The sequence below is a fragment of the Haemaphysalis longicornis genome, unplaced genomic scaffold (genome assembly GCF_048455015.1).
Source record: "Haemaphysalis longicornis isolate Haplotype H1 unplaced genomic scaffold, Haemaphysalis longicornis Haplotype H1 scaffold_9, whole genome shotgun sequence".
Lineage (NCBI taxonomy): Eukaryota > Metazoa > Arthropoda > Arachnida > Ixodida > Ixodidae > Haemaphysalis > Haemaphysalis longicornis.
In genome coordinates, this window is record NW_027526460.1 from 167,160,749 (window position 1) to 167,183,166 (window position 22,418).

The 22,418-nt window shown below is 48.1% G+C and overlaps 1 protein-coding gene across 1 annotated transcript in view; it reads left to right on the forward strand.

Annotated features, from left to right (window-relative positions):
* Positions 1-12,109: 12,109 nt before the first annotated feature.
* LOC144153016 (prostaglandin reductase 3-like) overlaps positions 12,110-22,418 on the forward strand; it is a 35,539-nt gene continuing 25,230 nt past the window's right edge. The window contains exon 1 of the mRNA XM_077684647.1: positions 12,110-12,691. Within this exon, the coding sequence (XP_077540773.1) occupies positions 12,356-12,691 (336 nt within the window). The 5' untranslated portion in view covers positions 12,110-12,355. The remainder of the gene's footprint in view (positions 12,692-22,418) is intronic.

A 22,418-nucleotide genomic window follows, 5' to 3' on the forward strand; every position in this document is an offset into this window, starting at 1 on the left:
GGCACAACCTCAACTGTCGCTCGAGCACGCAGCCAGGGCAGAGGCAGAGCGGCCGGGTGGGGACGTATTCTGGGCCCGCGCATTTTGTTCGAGTGAAAGCATGCTGCCTGCTGGAATTGGGTGGCAGTGCTCCCTGCACATGGGCTCGCAGTGCACGTAGACAAATTGTACTTCGTCTGTTGCGCCCAAATGTTGTTCTCGTGTCTGCACCAACACACATTGTGCAAACATGGGTGTTTTAAACCCTGGTGGTGCTGGCAAAGCCTGCACCTGTTCTAAGTTACTGCTGTTTTTCCCCCATGCACATCCCGCCTTCGATTTGTGTTTGTTCTTGAATTGGTACATTTTTAGGAAAAGCAAGGTGTTGCTCAGTACAATCTCCCCCAACAATAGATGGGAGAGTTGCGTTAAACCCACCCCTGTCAAAGACATCTTTCATCGTGCCACATATATGGTCACAGAATTCAGTTTTTTTCCAAAACGCCATTGTCCTCAGAAAGCGGAATCGCTCGGAATAAGCAAATAATCGGGATATAAAATGTCTCCACAGTGAATAGCTTGGTTGTCGATTCTCAGGTGTGGTGGCAAAGCGGGTTTGATCCGTCCATTGCTTAATCCAGTGCCCAGAACACAAGTGCAGACTTCAGAGGAAGTTCCTGAACATCCTGGGGCAAACCCACAGCAAATGGCCACATTGATGTCATTCTTCACTGCAATTTGAAACTGGTTTTCCCAGTCATCACATTGTGAAGTAAACTACTGCTGGTCCTAACTGTATGCAAAGATTGTGCGAGTTCAACAACCTGATTTTTTTTTTCACTGTTCTTGGAGTACATCCGACATGTAAAAGTTGTACTGCAAAAGGGCTGGGTCATAGCTTTTTTATTTAGCAAAATGAAAGCAGAATTTTCGAAAGATGTTAATAAAGTTTCAATTTTTCGCAAGCTAGTGACTGTAAAAGCAGCAGCTGATTTTTGCATTTGACTTTAACAAATCATGCAGCCTGAAAGGGAAGGACCCTACGTGTTTGCTGATGGCCTGTGTGCCAGCCCCCTGTCGCAGGGCAAGAGTCTTTGTTAGGCCCTTCGCCTTTGCTCCGCTTTCTGCTCCCAGAAACGAGAGCATTCCAAGCACGCCGTGCAAGTTACCCTGCCTCTGTGGATGTACGGGAAGGATCGTACTTGGTCGCTCATCAGAATGTGGGCTGAAGGCCAGAGCTTCAAAGTCGTTCATTCGAAGTATGGCAACTGCAGCCATCGCTGGGCAACAGCTAGTCCTTCAGGGACAGGTGCCAGGAGCCTCTCTTCTTGCCAGGAGCCAGAAAAGTGCAAAGTGTTTGGTGTGGATGGCTGCTCATTTCTTTCACCAGATCAGAAGGGGGGAGCTCTTCCCTTGTGTGGCGAATTGCGTTTCTCCCCCCTCTGTGGGCAGCAGAGTCCATGCTGACAGCCCGTGCTGCCTGGGCAGGGGCGCCTGTGTGCAGCAGAGAACAAGCTGCACCGTGGGAAGGAGGAAGGCCCTGCCTCTGCGGACAGTCAGCAGCTGTCAGGGCAGACAGGCGGAAGCTTGCCTTGTGCAATTGGGCCCATGCTGTCTGAACACCGGGTAGCAAAGTAGTGCGCTTAAGGCGAGCAGGCTTATGTCGACCACGGAAAGCATGGCTGCCGCAACAGCTTGTGAGCTTACACCGGGGCCAAAATACTGCGCAGGGGCTTTTTTACTCCTTCACCGTCCGGGTGGTCTGGTAAGATCAATCTCTCTCCTCTGCGCTCCTCCCAGCCCTTGTTACGGTAGAAGTTGGGCTGCCAGCATCAATACTGGATGAACGTACTGACGTGCAGGGACACAACTGCTCTGCCATTTCCACCAAGGTGCATCCAGAGCTGTGCCGAGGGATTAGGGCAGAAGAGGGGCTTCAGTGCAGCCTTGCCAAGAGCTACAAACATTGCCTGCCCAAGACCCCCCTGGGCTATGAGGCACGGCACAGTGGAGGGCTCTTGTGGCCTGATTTTGCCCACCTGCAGAACTCTGCCTGAAAAGCAGCCACTGTGGCCGCATCCAAACCTCGTCCTGGGGCTTAGCAGCACAAAGCCTCGGCCACCGAGCCACCGTGGCAGATAAGCAATTCTTGCGCTGGAGGTTTTCGTGGCAATACAACCACGAAAGACAGCCTGCATTAACGCTTTAATGCAGCCATTAAAAGACAGTTGTGCCATGTTCGCCGCCTAACCCTAACCTGTCCCTGTGCTTTGCTCGATTCATTCACTAGCACAATCAATCAGCAGTGGCAGCTTTGTGTATGGAGTGATGTGTCTTCCACATTCATCCAGACAACAGAGTTGCAACATGAATTTTTCTCAACTACTGTGCAAATGGCAACTGCATTTCCACCATCACCCTGCGACGCTTATTTAAGGGGGGACACTGCTTTTAAAAACACTTTTCTTCTAATTTTTAAGCAAACTCTGTGAAACTTGTCAGTCTTGCTGCTTTTTTCCCACTTATTTCAAATATGCCATCATTTTTCCAGTTTGCCAAGTAGTTCCCAAGATAATTAGAGATAACCATTTTCGGAGGAACAATAGACAAAACGGTGCTGGTTATAGAACTGTAATCTTTACAATTTTCCAACACTATTAAACCTTGGTGTTTGAAATGGGCATTCAAAATGGTTTCTCGCCACTGGTGCCACCAAAGTTTAATGAGCTGTGAAATTAGTTCCAAGTGGTGCACCAAAAAACCGATTCTCTGTTCATAGTGTTGGAAAATTGTACAGATTACAGTTCTATAACCAGCACCGTTTTGTCTATTGTTCCTCCGAAAATGGTTAATTATCTCTAATTATCTTGGGACCTAATTGGCAAACTGACAAAATGATGGCATATTTAAAATAAGTGGGAAAAAAGCAGCAAGACTGGCATGTTTCACAGAGTTTGCATAAAAATTAGAAAAGCGTTTTTAAAAGCAGTGTCCCCCCTTAAGCTATCAACTGCTCTATTGCCCTTCAGTAGCGGTCATGATTTGGCACCTCAAATCAAACCAAGCTGTGTGGCCACACTAGGTGCATCACAAGATGCAGGTGTTTTGAATTGAATCCACCCCAAACCCCTTTGGTATGATCATGACAACAGCTCGTTTTTTTTTTTTTTTCTATCTATTAACTGATGTGGTGCAGCTGTTATTGAAGGAGCCATGAAGACAGAATACTACAACTTTGTTTAACACGAAAGAACGCTTCATTCAGATCCATTCTAGCCACAAATGACGTCTCTTAACCGAAATTACGCTCAAATTCCGTGCTACAGTGTCCTGTTATGGGCAGGAGTGACACCACATAGGCCAGCACTAAACAGAGAATTTTCAGCGTGTATATAAGCGCACCTCGGCATTCGAGCGATGTCGTCCAGTCAGGTTTCTTGGCGGTGACTTGGGTCGGTGGCCGCCAGTCACACAATCGAGATTCTGTGACGTCGTAGGGAATTCGCCGGAGAAGTGCCTGGAGAGTGGCCACTCCTTCACCTGTTCTCTTCAGTATCCCCGGTGCGGGTAGTTTGCGATAAAAGTGATATCATTGACAGAATTGACAAAATAAAATCGTCAGTTGTCATAAAATTGACAAAGCAGTCTTTCTAGTAATCCACACTGGCAGTCTTTACGGTGCCTTGAACACCACAGTCGTTCAATGCTTTTCTGGTCACGAAACTGTGGCCCAAGTGTCGTTCGGGGACACAAGCTGCTGCTAGGATCGTCCCTGCCAGCGAGGGAGGCTGCGTCGGCCTCCCTGGCTGGCCCTCGGAAACACGCCTGCATTGCCGCCAGGCCAGATGCGAGCAGACTACGCATGTTCTGGCCTCACTTACTGGCACGTAGCTGAGCTGCGAGGTAGGGGCGAGACCGCGCGTGTTACAAGGGCATGCATGCTGTGCTGTTCGTTGGTTGCAACAGGCACGGACAAGTTGTTGCTTTGGGAGAGCGGACATCTGGTGTTTTTGCTTTCTGACTACCCTTTGATTTGTTGCCTAGGTCATACGAGGCAACTAGCGCCGGAATGAAAGCAGCATACAGGACTTCGTGACCTGCTGCGCTAAGCAAATAGGTATACAAACCCGGCCTCTTATCATGTTGCTTTAGCTCTGCATCTGTGTGGTTTTATAGCGAGGCAATAACATGACAATATCAGAAATGTACAGCTGGAAAGTTACCATGCACAGCCGAAAAAAAAAAAAAAGAACGAAAGATATGGAAGCAGCACAATCGGAGCAGGCAGATTGTCAAACCGATAAAAACTCGCACGCAGGGCTCCAGTCACCCACCCACCCAAAGGGCAAATTGAAAAATATTACGGGGCAGCTAGCTCGCCATGCCCGGCTTTTGAGAACTCAAATAATTCATTGGATAATCAAAATGTGGCGGCAGCAGATTTTGGGTGCGCAACACACATGACGGGAAGATCTGACTACTGGCTGGCCGTGGCAGGTAGCTGCCAAGCGCTTGCAGAAGAGACTACCCCAGCTCACCACGGCTGTGCTATGCAAGTGCTACACAAGTTTGTGGCAATAGCGGGATGGATGTAGAGAAATGAGAGACACCATACAAATGTTGTAGAAGACGTGTACCGTAGCTCCAGTTTCTTCGTTGTTAGGCGACGGCAACGAACCAGATGGGTTTACTCTTTCTTTCTATTTAGGACCGTGACTGTGTCTTGGGTTTCATCAGATACGCTGACATGTTTCCGAATATCCGGGGGATGGTGCCGACGCAGACCTTGGGCTTCTTGCGCTGGGGAGGCGCAGATTGGCTGCTTATTATGAACCCATCAAATCGAATAAGATCTTGGAGTTGAAATGTTTCACACACATGCGCTCATGCTTCAGCTTGAAAACTGAAAGCGGCCGTCTTGCTTCCATCTGCCACGCTGTTCGCCCTTGCACGAGAAGCAGAAGGGCGAAACTTTTCCGGGCGAAGCAGCTTGGGGCCTCGGGCGGTCGGCGTCTCCTGTCGTCAGGGTAAATCAAATTGTCTAACGATGGTCAAGGAAAAGGTGTATAATGGATAAAACTGGTTCAAAATAAAGTAACATGACCTCACTAATTTAAAATACAGGAATAATCGGGATTTATTTGAATTAACAGAAATTTGTTAAATTCCATCTCGACATATTGGTTTCTAACGCCAGGTTTTCTCCTGTAAAGCATACTTCTTAGCATGCTGCGGCGTCTGATATGAAGACAGCTTACGGCCAGTGTGCCTCATCTGATAGCATAAATCTGGTTCAGCCCAAGAGAGGGCGCCACCGCCTCTGTACGTGCGATTGCTCCTCCCACCGGTGCTTCTCCGGCCCCCAATCAGCGTGCACCGTGTGGCAAGAGAGAGACCTGCAGTCTTTGGATGCATGCTTTGCCCCTCCCCAGGTTTCACATTAGTAGATTTTTTTTTCCTATGATTTTTTTTTCCTATGTACGTACTTCGATAGCCAGAGCGGCAACCAGGCACGCAGCACTTCTGAGACATCCTAGTTTTGCCCTTCCGGATGAGTGAATAAAAGCATGCGGGTAGTCAAACTGCGCATGGCAAAACACTGGGTGAAAGGAACCTGACACGGGCACATCGTTGCGCTCATCTTTTGTTGCATCACATTTTTGGCTGGTGCACCCTTGGTGTCCCGTTTTCGGTGGGCCCAGCTCTGCGGTTGTCCTAATTTACGAGGGTCGGCCATCTTCCTCCTCGGTGGAGGTCGAATTGAGTTTTTTTTTTCTTGTTTCCACTCTACTCAAGACGGAAAATGTTTAAGAAATAAGTTAACCCAGGGATTTATACACACACCCCTAACACCCCCCCAGAAGGACTTCGACACCCCCCAAAAAAGTTTCCACAACCGTGTTGTGTACAGGTAGAGTGTACTAGAAGTTTTAGAATGGCCCGACCGGCCATTTAGCGGCGTTGCTGTAGTCAACGACCACGTCCGCGCGCACGGCCGTGCGCCCAGTCGGACCAGGAAACGCTGCCGCTTTCAGCGCAGAGCGCTCGAAATTAGTTCTTCGGGAAGTTCAATTGTTTAAATATACTGTAGGTGCAGTGGACTGTGGGTAACTGAATGAAAAATGAACTCTGCAGCTCATTTTGCGTTAGTTTTGCCATTCCCGTTTGATAACAACGCAAAAATTACGGATTTTCCTATGGTGCAGCATTCGTAGCGGATTGTAAATAAAGCAATTGCAGAGACATTTTCGCTATTCCAACTTTCCCATCTAAAAGTATTTTGCGTGGAATTGCCTGATATGAACCAGTTCATGATTACTTTATGATTGTGTCCTTATTGTGCTGCTTGATAGGCATGATTGGTCGACACAGATGACATGAAAAAATATGAGGACTGGGATGATGGCTTCTGAGAAGAATTTCTTATTTATTGTCTTGCAATTTACGCTATCGGTTAATATCATAAGTTGCGTTTGTTTTTTATTACGTGAGTTGTTAAATTTATAGCAGTATTTAAGCAGTGGCCCGCTTGTGATAATTAGGGGTCACCGTGGTGTTAATATGCTTGCGCCTGGCCGAACAGAAAATGACACGCGCAAGCCAGATGTCTTTTCAACTAAAAAGTGGTTAGCCCAGCTGTCAGCTCAGTTGTCCCAATGACCGTCTTTCATAGAACTATTCCCACAACATTCTATTAATCGCACCACCTTTCACCCCATTCGGTCAAGAAAGGAGTTGAATCAAATTACCACTGATTTAATTCACAAGTATGCTGAGAGTACAATTACACGCACATAAAACCAAAGCAAAACATAAACCAGAAAATATATTGGCCGCGACAGAAATTAAATATAACACGGGAAGTCATACACAAAGGTTCAAGAACGCTAACATGGAGGTTCAAATTATAGTGCCTAGAATATACTATTCCAGGCACTATAGTTCAAATAAACGGAACTGGAACAAACTGTTGTTTTCATTTTCAATAGCGCCCAGCAAATGAAATGTAACGCGGGAAATTATGCACAGTCTACACAGGTAAAGGTTTAGGAATAACGCTAACATAGAGATTTAAATTGACATTTTTGGCAAACGCATTTTCATAACTCGCCCTCGATCATTAGCGACGGCTAAGTTTAAGGTGCTGCTCCCGACGTTTCATGGAATAACGGAACTTGTTTAAACCTTTTATATAAACATGAATCCCTGTCACAATGTATACAGAACCCAACCAAATTTGCTGTCAAGGTCTCACTGTGCAGGTGGCAACCTGGTTTGCATATCCATGGTTTTCATTTGTCTGCATCCGAGGATGCAGACAAGAGTTTGTGTCGGAGCTGTCGCGGCTTGACATGACGAGTCGGCGTGTGTACTTCCTTGGAGAAGTACGTGTGTGCGGGAGCAGACGCCGCAGTAAAGTCGCAGCGTACCGCAGCGCCGCATGGTAGACACACGTGGCAGAGCGTCTTCGCAACACTGTGACGTCAGGGCTTGAATCGGCGCCCGGAAACCCAAACCGAATCCTGTTCACATGAATCGTGCGATAATAAATTTTTTACTCAGAATATGTGCATGTGGAGGCATGTATCATGCTTTCTAAAGAAATATAAAACGTTTGCAACAAAGAATGCACAAGCAACAAATTTCGTGGCACAACACCTTTAAGGAGTTTGTTGTGAGTAAGGCCGGCAGCACATCCATAACGCTGTCATGGTGGAGCTCCTTGTCGCTGAAGAAACCGGTAAAAACGCCCTAGAGATCGCTAATAAACTTTAAAAAATGCACAGAAGGATTCAGAAGTCCCCCCAAATTACAAAAGGTGGTAAACACAGCGGCATCTTCCCTTGGCATGCAGGAAGCAGTAGTTGGTCCTGCAGACTTGGCACTTCGCTTTCAGTACAACTTCCTTACCAAGTGCCTGCGACATAGTGGGTTTACAAAATAAGAAAGCCACTAACGACAGTACAAGCGTCAATGGTATACGGGTATCCCAGATGAAGGCTCGATCTTGGTATTTTCGTTCGAAATAGGAACGTAAAAAATCAGGGAACTTTTTGCAGCCTATAGAATGTGCGCCCCGCCGCTTTTGCTTCATGTGCAGAGTCAAGAAGGGGAAGGAAAAAAACATTCCTGGTTTCTGTCCGTCAAATTAATTCCACGTTAACTCGAACTCTGCTGTCGCAAAATATCTTCTCGAAACTTTTTCTCACCGCGTGCTTACCTCCCATAGGCTTTACGCATTTGCCCACTTTATATCGAAACGTTTTTTTTTCGGAGGACCACGGATATCTCGAAATATTGGCAGAGAGGACACAAGGCAAAGTCCGCTACAGGCAGCTGATAAGGTCCCCGTTCGAATGCACGTTGAGCATTCCAACATTTACACAATGTTGTATGAAGTGCACGTAAAATGTGCCACAAACAGTATATAGGCGAAACGAGTCAACCTATATGCCTAGGTCTTAACGGTCACCGTGCAGATACTCTTAGCAAAGCCTCCATAGCTGTAGCGCAGCATTTCAACCAACCAGGCCACAATTTTGATGACCTTAAGTTGTATATACTTCAGTCAAACTTTAAGTCTCCTAGGGACAGGAAATACCAAGAATCCTATTTAATTCACAAATTCAACTCCATGGAACCTGCTGGAATTAATGCGTCTAGGGGCAACTTGGAATACTTGCGATATTCACAGGGAATACAGCATTAGGCATTGACTTTGACCCCTCCCTCTGCTCTTTACTTAGTCACCTAATTCCTTTTTTCATTCCTTCGCTTCCAGTTTAGTACGCGCCCGCATCCCCAAACCTTTTCTGTGGAATTCCATTTCATTTAATTTTTTTTTCTCCGCTTTGTCTTGTGCCCCGTACGTCACTCTAACCTTATCTTTTCGTTTCTGAGTTTCAGGACAGGCCTGTTCCAGGAATGTTGCTGTTGGCGAAACGTGCCATTTCAGTTGTGGGGTTATTGCTTTTTCTTTTTTTCTTTTTTTTTCTTCTTTTTTATGTGACCTAGTTATTCCCCCCTTTTTCTTTTTCTTTCTTTTTCTTTTTTTCTTTTTTCTTTCTTTCTTTTTCTTTTTCTTTCTTTTTCTTTTTTTTCTTCTTTTTTATGTGACCTAGTTATTCCCCCCTTCTCTACCTTTTAGATGCGACTGCATCTCATTCGCTCGCCTTGTCCATGCAGCGTCGTCGGCGTTGTTGTCGTCCGCCCCTCCCCCATTCTCCTCGCCGCGCGAGCTGCGCTCTCCGCCGCTCACCCCCTCTCCTCTCCGATGCCCTTATCTCGCGAAGGGCATTGGATTGAATTCGAATGGATTGGCTTGGCTTGGCTTGGCTTGAATTGGATTGGATTAAAGTGGATTGTGTTGGATTGTGTTGCGTCATAGCCGCGGCAGTCACTCTGGCGCCGGCGCATGTACAGTACTCTCTCTTCCGCGGTCTCCTTTCCTTCGGGCGCGCTGCGCATATAACCGGTGTGCCGCTCTCCGGCGGCCTTTCGGTCGACGGTTGCTCTCCGCTTGCGCTTGAACCCCCCCTCAGCGTCGCATCACACCAGGGTTCCCGCGAGGGGAGGTGGGCGTAATTTTCTTTTGACCTGAGGCTTGCAGATAGTTTCTGATAAGGACCCCTCTCACCGCCTGTTCTGCTTCCAGCGGTTCTGAGAACCTTTCGGTATGCCGCGCGGCGGGTTAGCAAACACCCTCTCATCCTTTCTCTCCAAAAAATTCCCGGAATATCAACCCCCGGCTGACTTCCCTGTGACCTACTTCGCGGCTCAAACTATAGAACCTTCTTTCCCCTCAATATATCCCCCGACGTACTCCCAAACCAATCCGCTTTCTCAATTCCACTTCTTTCCTTCTCTCCTCTCACCTGGGGACCTACCCCTATAAAAATCGTGCCAGTCAGGCCAGAGGTTGCCCTGACGAAGGGCAAGGGTTGGCTCTTTGCTGAAACGTTGGCAACAATCGTGCTTTTACCTTGTTATCTTTTCTTGTGTTCTCTACCATCTTCAAAGTTCTACTGCTCCCTATATATATATATATATATATATATATATATATATATATATATATATATATATATACTGGCCCTGAGGAAAGGAAGTTCTCTTTGCTGAAACGTAGGCCACAATCGTGCTTTTACCTTGTTCGAAGTTTTTCTGCTCTTGTGTTCTCCACCATCTTCAAAGTTCTACTACTCCCTATATATATATATATATATATATATATTGTCTTGACTTGTCTTGTTGTCTTGACTACCAACCCTAATTTCTGTCTTAATTCAACGAGCCCCTCATTTCCCATTCTGATTGGCTATATATATAGCGGACTGTAATTTGTTCGTTATACTTAATTAGTTGTGATTATCTACCAAGGTTTATTAATTACAACTAATTAAGTCAGTACTTCACAAGGTTGTGGAGTACTGTTGTAATCATTAAAGTGTAAATGAGGCGCATAGGTACGCACGAGAGGCATTAAACTGCGGTATTTTCAGCGACGAACTAATTGCGTACTAATTTACTCTGACATAAAGAAACCCCGCGAAATATGAAAAAAAAAGAGAAACACGCGACGGCGCTTCTGCGCGCATCATAAACCAGCGCCCTCAAACAAACGAGCTGATTGAAAGCAAAATCTTTGCCCGCCCGTGGCCTCCGCGATTTGCTGCCGGCGGATCGCGGAGGCCACGGCCCGCCATACGCCTGGAAAGGCAGCGCATCATCTTGATAAGGGCATGCATGCAAGGAGCAGCAATAGCAAGTTTCGCGTGACACGTGTGGTAGATAACGCACAAATTCGGTCGCTATTTATTCTTCTTTCTTTCTGGCTAACTCACGCGCAGCCTGTTCGGGGGCATTGCTTTACGATGCGCGCGGGAGCGCCGTCACGAGGTAGTTTCATATTTCGCAGGATTGTTATGGGCAGAATGAGCGGAGAGAATTTCGCATGGGAGAATTCAAGTTAGCACTTGAATATTCCGAGTTGCGCAGTGGCTGTTCACCTGTATAATGGAGCGCACAATCAGGGAAGTGTGCAAAGAGGAGACACATTTTCCGGGATGTTCTGGACGCCCTTATTTAGAAAGGCACAGGTACTGTTGGCTGTCCAGAGCACGCTAAGAAGTTTAAAGCTGAGCTGATACATTTTTATTTGGTGACCCGCATGCACTTCTCCGCAAAGCGCCAAAAGAATGACGGTGCAGTTCCAACGCGCGTAAATGGAACGAAAATGCGAAACTGAATTGTTTAACAGATACAACCGTGTGAGCAATTAAGCTGCACCAAGGCAATGTAGCTTCTGAACACTATGACTATATTGCTAATAAAGATCCTCTCTTTCGCATTTTGAAAACTACCCGCACGGATGGACTTGGGCTAGTTGGTTGTTTTCTCCGTCCTCGTGTGCGCGTAGAATCGCTGGGTATTTCCGTGTGCATCGAGATGCACGTGTATTGGGCAAGCCCATGTCGAATATTTCTTTAACATAAACAGAATTTCGCATGGAATAATTAGCACTCGATGGTTCATAGTTGCGCAGTCTCTGAACTCGAAGCTGAGGCTCAGAAACTGGCCACGAAATATCATTTGTGATACAATAAATTCGCGCGATCGGCACGGCAAGCGAATTCGTGTGCACACTTGACAGCCACTGCTATGCGAACGTTAATTAATTTAACACACTGCCGTTCTTGATATTTTAGCCGCCGCTCGAAATCCTTGGGCAATAAATTTCGAAGTAAATAAGTAAATAAAACTGGAATAGCCACAAAAAAAAAAATGCCGAGAAACTTCCGAGAACAGTTATTTCTTCTGTAGTACTGCGCAGCCAACCTGAGATGTCGAGCGGAGCGCTGCCCGCTAGCAGACGACGCTCGCCCCCCTGCGCAACCCGCAAGCGCAGCGCCGCGGTGCCGAGAATCGTGGCAGACCGCCTTCTCCACATTGCTGCAGCGGGGAGATACAGAACTGAAAAAGTATCTATAAACGTTGGGCCATTGTAAAACTTCTAGTAGTCTGCGGGCGGGGTAAGATACGATCGGCTATCATTACAGTACATTGTAGCCAGACGTTGTGATTGGCTGGTTAGGATTTCCGGTTCCGTTGATCGGATACATGTGACGCGGCCCGCAGCAGCAGCAGGCAGCAGTTTCGTGGTTTCGTCGGTTTCGCGCTTCAAAACGGCCGTAACAGCCGCAAACAATCGCGCACGCAGGTGTTGCAGCGGGTGGTCGTCCTCGGGTAGAGCATTCATGATCGTCCACCCGGCCGCGGCGTCTTATCAGGAGCGAGCGAATCCGGCAGGAAGCGACCTTTCGAGGAGAGTCCGGAGCGGCGTATCCGCCGGTGCGCGATACGCGTTCGCAGGAGCATGCTAACCCGGCTGCCGGCCCCGCGCTCGCTGATCCGGCACGCGGCCACTGCGAAGGCCGGCATGGCCACCAAGATCCCCTCCGAGTTCCGCAAGCTCGTGTGCGTCAAGACGACGGCCAAGTTCCGCGACGCCGTGTCCGTGGCGAGCGTGCCGACGCCGACGCCCGGGCCGGGCCAAGTGCTGGTGCGCACGCGCTACGCGGGCATCAACGCCTCGGACGTGAACGCCACCGCGGGCCGCTACGAGTCGGCGCCCAAGCAGCTCCCGTTCGACCTTGGCTTCGAGTCGGTCGGCGAAGTCGTCGCTGTCGGCCCCGATGTCCAAGGGCTGAAGGTAAATAGCCCTGCACGACCGGCGCGCCGGCGTGTGCAGATAAGCCGACGGGCGCTGCGGGAAAGATCGTTTTTTATCAGCGTTCGTAAATTCACAAACTTTGACAGGAAACTCTGAGTTAATGATGGTTTAGTCTAATACCAGAAACATTTGTTTACGCATACTTTTACATATCGGATTTCATGAAATTTTATTTTCGTGGGTGTGCAAAAGGTGCAGCTCGGCCTGCCTGGAAGGGCCGTTCATAAAAAAAAAAAGTAAAAACGAGAGCAGTAGCCGACCACTCGACGAAACTTTGTTGAGGAGTGTAAATCACGCTCGCTGATCAAATGAAGAAATAATGTGTGACGCTTCGAAAAGTTGCACACTCGAGATTTTTGAAAGTTACTGACAATAAAAAACCAGGCGCGGGTTTCAGACGTCAAGTGGCGTAAATTTTCTCAGTCGGAAGACTGTTCGGAGCGAATGAATTTGGCTACGCTGCACCCGCGGTCTGCGCAAATGCAATGCACGTGTGCGGTCGAGCCAGTCCAGTGTGCAGTGCATATTCCGCCGCCGTGCCTGCGAGCGTGCCTGTCCGGGACTGCGTGAAATAAATTGCCCGGACGCTCAGACGCGAAAGGGAGAAAAGGAGGAGTGCGAGTGGGAAAGGCGAAGGGCGCTTGGCTTTTCCGCCGTTGTGCACACTCCCTGCGCTCTGGGACCTGCCGGAGCCGCCGGAGCTGTGCCCTCTGCGCTAGCCATGGAGGAAGAAAAAGTGGAGGAAGAAGCCTGTGCTCATGTTACGTGAAGTGTTTCAATCGGCATGTTGTATTTCGCTTTCTGCGACGGCCGCGCTGTGGATTGAACGCCTAATCATTCATATTCTAACGAAGTTACGAGTGCTTCAACCGTGCCTGTGTTGGATTTCGCGTTCTCAACAGGTGTTTCCCGCCGCTTATGCACTTACGTGAAGCGGCAAGTGTTTGGATCAAGCCGGTCGTGGTTTGGGTCACGACAGCCGGTCGTGGTTTGGATACACAGTGTGCGCTACCGCATCCGCTCCTCATGCTCTTACGTGAAGTGCTTCAACCGTGCCTCTGTGCGTGATTACGCGTTCTCAGGCGTTGCCCGCTGCTGTAGATTTCGAAGTGCCTCAACCGTTCGCCAATCGCCGTGTATATGAACCGGTTGTTTCTCGAGCGTGTATCTAGATCTACACCATTCACCCTGTGGTGATCGACCGCCGCTGTAAAAGTTATAAAGTCAACCTTTAATTGTCAGGTGTTGCCCGCCGCTGTGGATTTCCAAGTGCCTCCTCAGCCGTTCGCAAATCGCCGCGTGGTTGGAACTGCTGTTTGTCAAACGTGGATCTGCACTGTTTACCCTACATGGAATCAGCTTAACCTTTGGCCCGAAAATTGCATTTTGTGCCCTGATTGTTTCTGCGATAGTGCAGACCACGGGTGCAGACAACCGTGTTGCTTCAGATATATTTTTTTTCTAGCGTTCCGTGCTGACGAGACGGCAATTGGAACTCCCTAACGTTTCGTCAGGCGGAATGATAACTGGCCAGAGTCCTTCAGTGATTTACTATTGCTCTATTTCACGCTCTCGGTCGTTCGCAAATCGCCGCGTGGTTGGAACGGCTGTTTGTCAAACGTGGATCTGCACCGTTTACCCTACATCCTTACATGGAATCAGCTTAACCTTTGGCCCGAAAATTGCCCTGATTGTTTCTGCGATAGTGCAGACAACCGTGTTGCTTCAGATATATTTTTTTTCTAGCGTTCCGTGCTGACGAGACGGCAATTGGAACTCCCTAAAGTTTCGTCAGGCGGAATGATAACTGGCCAGAGTCCTTCAGTGATTTACTATTGCTCACATGCGTTGCCTCCATCAGGCAGGATGACCTTTAATTGAGCTATTCAGTAAAGCTTGGCTATTGGGCTAGTTGGTATGAAGACATGAGGAAAAGCAGAGCGCTGAAGTTTAAAAGACGACCACAGAATAAAGGAGCAAACGAATCACAAAAAGCGTTTCGTTTGTCCCTTTATTCTGTGGTCGTCTTGTAAACTTCAGCGCTCTACGTTTCCTCATGTCTTCATTGTGGCCTTTGGTGTGTGCTTCCGTTGCTAAATGTGTTGTCCGGTGCTTAATCAAATTTCGCCCCCGTTTTCTTTGGCTACAGCCACGGTAGCCATTGTTTTCACCTGTCGTGCAGTTCACATGGTGAGAGCAGAATTGCTTAAAAATGCTCACTTCTGGAAGCATATTTGGGAAACTGGTCATTATAATGCAATAGTCATCACATCAAAGGCTATGTGACAAACTTGCTAGCACCCACGCTTTGCAATCGGTCTGCTGTACGCTGAATTTGCGCACGAGACACTCTTTTAAGAGTGAAGTGTACATGCATGTGTTGCTGCAGGCCAGCTAACAGTGCTGAACTGGCTGTAAAAGTTGGTCTGCCAGAAAAACCACAATTTTTCAAAGCCTTTTCTTTTATTCATCGAACTGGCTTTTTCTCTTTCGCTTTTTGGAAACATATCAGGGCACGTCACAAAGCGCCCAGAGCAAGCAAAGCCCGACTATTCAGTTGTTACCGCCTTCTTAAAAACTTTTCTGATTGCCCTTCACTTTTCAAAGTTACGTTCTGTCATTCTGTTACATTCTACCTAATGCTACCTTGGTGTGGCGGCGTACAGCAAAATAGGCCACCCAGCCCCATCTCTTTGCTGGCAGGGCATTATGACATCGGCAAAGCTTCCCTAGGAATGCCCGCGGTGGCACCACCTAGGAAAAGCTGCTACGCGAACATGCCTGCGCCATTGATCAAAGCATTTCACAGTCGTCTTGTTTCCTGCTGATTGTGCTCATAATCCCCTGCTGTCACTAGCTGCTTTATCTGTATGCGCTAAGTCACTAGCTAGGTACAGTACTACAGTCTCTAGTGCACCCACATGCATGCATTTTTGTGGCTGTGCTTGTAGGCAAGGCAAAACATTCTGATGAAATCGACACTGCAACAAAGTGTGGGATGAGGCATCATATTTTATGTTTGCTAGATGAGGTTTTTGTCTTTTAAGAAGCACAAGACCAGGAGACGTTCTTGCACACATTCATATCCCTGCATCAGTGTTTGCTTCAGAAGAACGCTTCGACTAGTTCCACCAGTCATGTCTTGACATCCGCAATTAGTAATGTCACAAGTTGTCGTGCAGAACAATATATGGGGCAGCCGTGCCTGTTTTCACGCCACTTTGGGAATTTTCATGCACTAATAAAGTACTGCTGCTGCAAGTGGCATATTATTTGTATTCACAACACTGTAATTACTGATGCTGGCCAACTTGCTTTTGCACTTTAGTGTCTCTTTAGGTGTCTGTATTGTACCGTAAATCCATTAGGTCCCTCCTGGGCAGATGTGCTGAACTATGCTCCTGTGCTATGTCGCTTTTGCATCCCAATATATTTACTTCCTCTTTCTCTCTTTTTAAGCATAGCAACAACCTTTGAGGTGCAAAAAGTGTCGAAACATGAAAAAGTTCAGTGTAGTTCTTCGTGCTTGAAATGAGTGAGCTACATTCTGCGCATATTACACCTTGTGGCATTTCTGCTGCCCACAGGCCTGAAAGAAGGACACGACAAGTGCTTGACTTGCAACAAAGTTTATTTGTTTGTACCACAAAGATGTGCAAGTACAAAACATCAAAAGCAAGAATCACAAGCAGGAGCCTGCGTCCTAGCCTTAAAAAGGTGGCATTATGCGAACCATAAAAACACAACTTCAGTCATATGCATACTCCTATCACTCAGTACATTCACATTAACAACTTCAGCAATTGTAGCAGCACCCACACAAACAAAGCACAGCAACATCTCTCACTAAGTGCATTGGCAAAAAAATTCACCTACACAGTCTGTACAGATGATTAACAAGCAAAGCTGTGACATACAGTTGCTGTTTTATGTGTGATGCGTGGCCTACCCATTGAGCTGTGCTTCACAGAGTAGCTTGCTGCATGTGCGCTCTGCTGCGAGAGACGCCTTAATGTTCCCTTTGATGTGGCATTCCCAAGTAGCACTGTCGGTAGGTGTGAGAGTGTAGCTGCGTCATCTATAAACCTATAAGCCAATCTCTGCCTTTGTCGAGAGTTCGACGGAATGCCATCTGGTCAGGTAAAGGCATTTGTATAAATGTTGCAACAAAATTGACGTTTCGGGATCCGTATGGATCCCTTGTTCATAATGGATTGATGGCTTAGCAGCAGGCTCCTAAGTAGCGTTGAGCGCATGACGTAATGTACGGGAGTACACATGGTTTAGAGTGCCAGATGATCTGTTGATTGCGTTGCTTGTTGTCTGAATTATTAGCGATTCAAGATTGAGCCTCGTTGCGAAATTCTTTCCCGGCGACCACTACATAATTCAGTCACAAATCTCCCATCAAAGAGCGAGCAGCCAAAAAATTGGCACTGCGTGCATAACAAATTGGAAGAACTTCCGAGAAACCACCCCCGCTGATCGGATAACAGTCTCGAGGAATGGACTACCAAGCTCATTCAAGAGGCAAGAAAACACGCCAAGGAACTTTCTCTTACGCAGGATAACCCAGCCATCGATACCCATCTCCTCCACCTCTGGGACGCCCGTAGAGGGCTAATCAGGCGGTGGAAAAAGAACAAGACGAACCGCAAGCTGAAGATCCGCATTGCAGAAATTACGGCAGAAGCTGAAGGGTACGCCCGTGAGCTGAGCCAGCACAACTGGACGCAATTCTGCAACAAGCTGCAAGGAATGCTGGGAACCTGCCGCACATGGTACCTGCTCCGTTCCCTAATGGGCCCCGGTGAATATAAGGCGGTCGCAGCAGACCAGCTTCGCCGATTAATCCACAATTACCCGGGCACAGAAGAAGACTTGTTGGACGAACTTATTAAGCAAGCCTTGGCGCCCTTACCTCACGTCCAACCCACCCAGGCACCTGACTACACAGGCGATCCGAATCCCAAAATGGACGAGCCGTTCTCCATTGCTGAAATCAAGGCGGCAGCGTACAACCTCACCCGAAACACCACTCCGGGTCGAGACAAAATCCCTAACAAATTATTGCGAAACCTCGACCATGCCGTCCTAGAAAATCATCTAGTCTACATGAATGAGTGCTGGCTGGCGGGTTCCTTGCCCCCACAGTGGAAACACGCAGACGTCACTTTCATCCCCAAGCCCGGCAAACCCTTGAACTCCAAGAATCTGAGGCCTATTTCTCTGACCTCATGTGTCGGCAAATTGTTTGAACACCTGGTTTACAACCGGCTCTCGCCCCACGTTGAAGACAACGGCTACTTCCCTGACACGATGTACGGCTTCCGCCCACATCTGTCAACCCAAGACACACTACTTCAGCTTAAGGAGGAAGTGCTGGACGACTTTAATAGCCACAGCAAGCGGTCCATCTTGGCCCTTGACATTAGGGGGGCATTCGACAACGTTTCTCACCAAGCCATCCTTCAAGGCCTCGAATCTACAAACTGTGGCGAGCGCACATTCCAATACTTTGTCTCCTTTCTAAACCAGCACACAGCAACAGTGGGCATCGGGCACCGTCGATCCGACGCATTTAAAACCCTGCCAAAGGGCACTCCGCAGGGGTTGGTAGTATCCCAAATACTATTCAACCTCATAATGAAAGACTTGCCACCCCTACTAAAAGCCATCCCGAATCTTCGCCACGCAATTTACGCGGACGACCTAACGCTCTGGGTCCCCACTGGATCTCCGGGCGACCAGCAAGATGCACTTCAAGCAGCCATTCAGATCACCCAACAATACTTGAAAGCCCGAGGACTCGATTGTGCCCCCGAAAAATCTGCCCTTCTAACCCTGTGCAAAAGGACATATAAGAAGCGTCCAGATCCCATACCAGATCCAGAACTTACCATTAATGAGCAACGCGTCCCCAATGTCCCACTCCTACGCATATTAGGCCTCACCATACCAAAAGATGGCTCAGGCGCTCAGACTATCCTTCCCTTGCAACGGACTCTTGACCAGCTCATTCACCTCATCCGCAGGATCTCCCATCAGCGACTTGGGCTACAAGAAGCTGACACCCTGCGCATCATTCACGCCCTCCTTATTAGCCAGGTTACGCCACCGTATTTGGCCCTGAAACCCGCAGAGAAAGAAAAGCTAAACATCGCCATACGCCAGGCCTACGAGGCCGCCCTTGGACTGCCTCCAAAAATAGCAACAAGAAAACTTCTACAGCTCGTCATCCATAATACATGGGAGGAACTGGAAGAAGCTCATCGCATCTCCCAATTCACGCGACTTAAGCTCGCGCCAACCGGCAGGGCTACACTTACCCGGCTCAGCTACAGGCCTCCCCCAAAATGCGAACAGAGGCAACGCATCCCTCTAACCATCCGACAGTACATCACAATCGCACCCATTCCCAGAAATATGCACCCCATCTATAACAAGGCACGCCGAGAAGCCCGGATACGAGCCCTTAGAAAACGCTTCCCCAACTCTCCCTGTACTCGTTACACGGATGCCTCTCCATACCACCAACAACCGGAACATGCCGTGAGTGTCACCGGAGCCAACAGTGCAGAACTGACGGCCGCTACAGTACACACGACATCTATTGAGGCAGCAGAAGGACTTGCCATCGCTCTAGCCGCCACCACTGGAAACGACTACTTCACTATAATCCGCCTGCCACAACTTCCTGCTAGGTCGAATAACACCCACGGCCTTAAAAATTCTGCAAAGTGTGCACCAGCTCCCGGAAATGCACATCATCTGGACCCCCGGACATGAGTCCTTCGAGGGGAACGAAACGAGGCAGCACACGCCGCTGCCCGCGTTCATACACACCGGGCCGTTTCTCAAGGCGAAGTCACGCAGCTCCTTCGCTCTCCCAAGCCCGCTACTCTGAATTCATACGCGGACATCCTCGCCCATTACCGCCACGAACGACGACGCTTCCCGCCACCACATCCCCATTTATCCAGAGCACAGGCGACTGCCTTTCCTCCATGCCATGTACCCCACCCTCTACTACTCAACGTGTCATTTCTGTCACCAACCAGGCACCCTGTACCACATGGTATGGGAGTGTCAGAAAACCCCATCTCTTATCCCAAATCCTCACCCAACGTACGAGCAGTGGGCGGACCAGCTGGCCAGCTCCGACCTCTCAGTCCAGCGTATCCTGGTGGAGAGGGCTAGGGCAGCCAGCGCGGACCAGGGCTTCCCGGACTACAGGAGGCCCCCCACCTGGCGGGCACCTGAAGCTCGTCTTAATAAAGTTTATCCACTCCACTCCGTGGCTATGATGCGCGCGTGGTCCCACTCTATCTTGTGGCCCATCTTCTCGGCATGCTCTGCAAGTGCATTCGTCACGGTGTGGCCCTTGGTGACGTCATTTTTGTGCTGTTTAAGACGCCGGCAGAAATTTCCGCTTTCACCAATGTATACCGATTCGCAGTCGGCGCATGGGATTTTGTAGACCACACCAGGGAAACGTTGCCGAGGGAGGATCCTTTATGTTAAGCAAGTCACCCTTGAGCTTGCTTGCTTGCACATGCGCGATCTGCACACCACGTTTTCTGAAGACACGAGCAAGGGCTCCACTTCCAGGCAGTTCCTCCACAAGGACATGACATTAGTGTATCGCACGCCGTTCGATGTCACTGAGCTCTGCACCTTGCTACGGTTTTGCCTGTCTAACACTTGCTTCTCGCACAAAAGCGAATTCTACAGGCAAGTTTTCGGTACCGCTATGGGAGCATCTATTTCAGTCACGACTGCAAATATTACAATGGAAGCAATTTAAAACAAGGCATTGGAATTATTTTAGCCGATACCCAAGCTGTTCCCGAGATACTTCGATGACTGCTTCTGCGGTAAGGTGTACATCAGACAAACCAGCCGATGCGTAAATGACCGCCTCAGGGAACATGATCTTTCCATGAAGAATGGCACCGGGTCGCATTTGCCTCATTACTGCCGCGAGTGTGGCAAAGGATGCCTTCCGAGACTGACAGAGACAATCATTATCGGAAAGAGTCGTGACACCGTGGCGCAAGAACTGCGCGAAGCGTATTTTATCCCAAAAAAAAACAGCGCAGGCTGTATCAGTGAAGCATCGCTATCCCTGTTTTCGAAGGAGTACCGGATCCTAGACAACATGCGATAAAAAGGTGTGATTGTTGTCTTCAGCTGTGGCTATTTTGTTTTTATAGTATCTTTTTCAGATCTATTATCCTTTGTGTATGTTTGTGCGTTTGTAGACAAGCTACTTATATCGCTGTCTTTCCTTGGAATAAATCAGTTGTTAGTAGCGCATCTGTCTCATCGTTCTTCGTTTTTTCTGTCCTCGTTTGTAGTGCTCGATTTTCCTTAAGCAATGAACCAACTAGCCCAACAGCATATTTTACTAAAAAAGCGGACCCTGATTTACAACGCTACTTGCCCGTACGATTTCGAAAAGGAGCTTTTGTTATAGCCGACGCTTCTATCACGGCTCTCTCTTTGAAGGGAACAAACCGCACGCGGGCTGCGATCGATCACTATTTTTACCATACATTATGTGCAAACAGCTTCGTGAATATCAACCCAGTATTTTTTGCCTTGCTGCCCATCGGGAAACCAATTATAAAACGGATCTAAAACGATAAGCCAGCTTCCACAGCTAAATGATGCACTAAAGCACGGAAACATTTCCTATCTGCCACTGTTTTCTACTTTAACCAGAGACAGGTGCTGCTGAAAACATTTTACTTTCAAATAAACTAAATCTAACGCTCAAAGTAAATACTTCACTTGGGAATTGAACTTTTAAAAATCTAGTCTATTATTTAGGAGAGGAGAAGTTTCGTTAGTTTTCGCACTTGACGAAGACGACGGCCGATATTTGTGCTGATGTATTTGTTACTTAAAGAAAGGCTGATTTTGGCTCACTTAGCGAGTGAGGCAAATGTGCTCATTTCGCGCTATTTTTATCTTTGAGTAAAAATTTTATTTTTAAGTAAAAAGAGGTTTGCTAACACCAAGACATTCGCAAGCGCGTGAATAGTTTGTAGGCTTCTCATCTTTCTTTCTTTTTTTTTTACACTGAAAAAAAAATGGCGGATACGCCTGCCTATGCGGTTAGTTTAAACATGTGATGGCGACGGCGGTACAGCGCGCTGGTGTACCAGAGAAACCCCGGGCGAGCACATCCCTGCACCTGGCGGAGCGCCCTGCAAGTCGCCGGAGAAATGCGAGCTTCACGGGACAGGTTCCCCAACCTCCGTCACAGGCTGCTCGGAACTTGTTTCGGCAACTCTCCGCCAGGTGCAAACGTCGTCTGCATGGAGCTACTTTGAACGATGGTACCTAGTGTGCAGTGTGTTTGCGAAGCTCAGGATTTAGCCAATGTGATTTTAAGAGCTTAGACTGCTTATTTGGACAAAGAAAAATTTGAGTGCAGTTGGCCTTTAATGCCGAGACATGTGCATTTAAAAATATTGGATTTGATTTCCTGTGAGTTTTCACTATTCATTTACGACTTGTAGTGCCATTCACACACCTCCGGAGAAAACATAACCCTAAATGAAGAGGCCCACACAAGGGGCACCCTATTAGGTGCCTTCTGTCCCTTCTGTAGTCCGAGAGCTTTGGCGTGCGGCACCCCATCTCTGACGCTGAGGTTCAGGGCGTGAGGACCGCTTGACCTTCTTGCTAGCCGAGC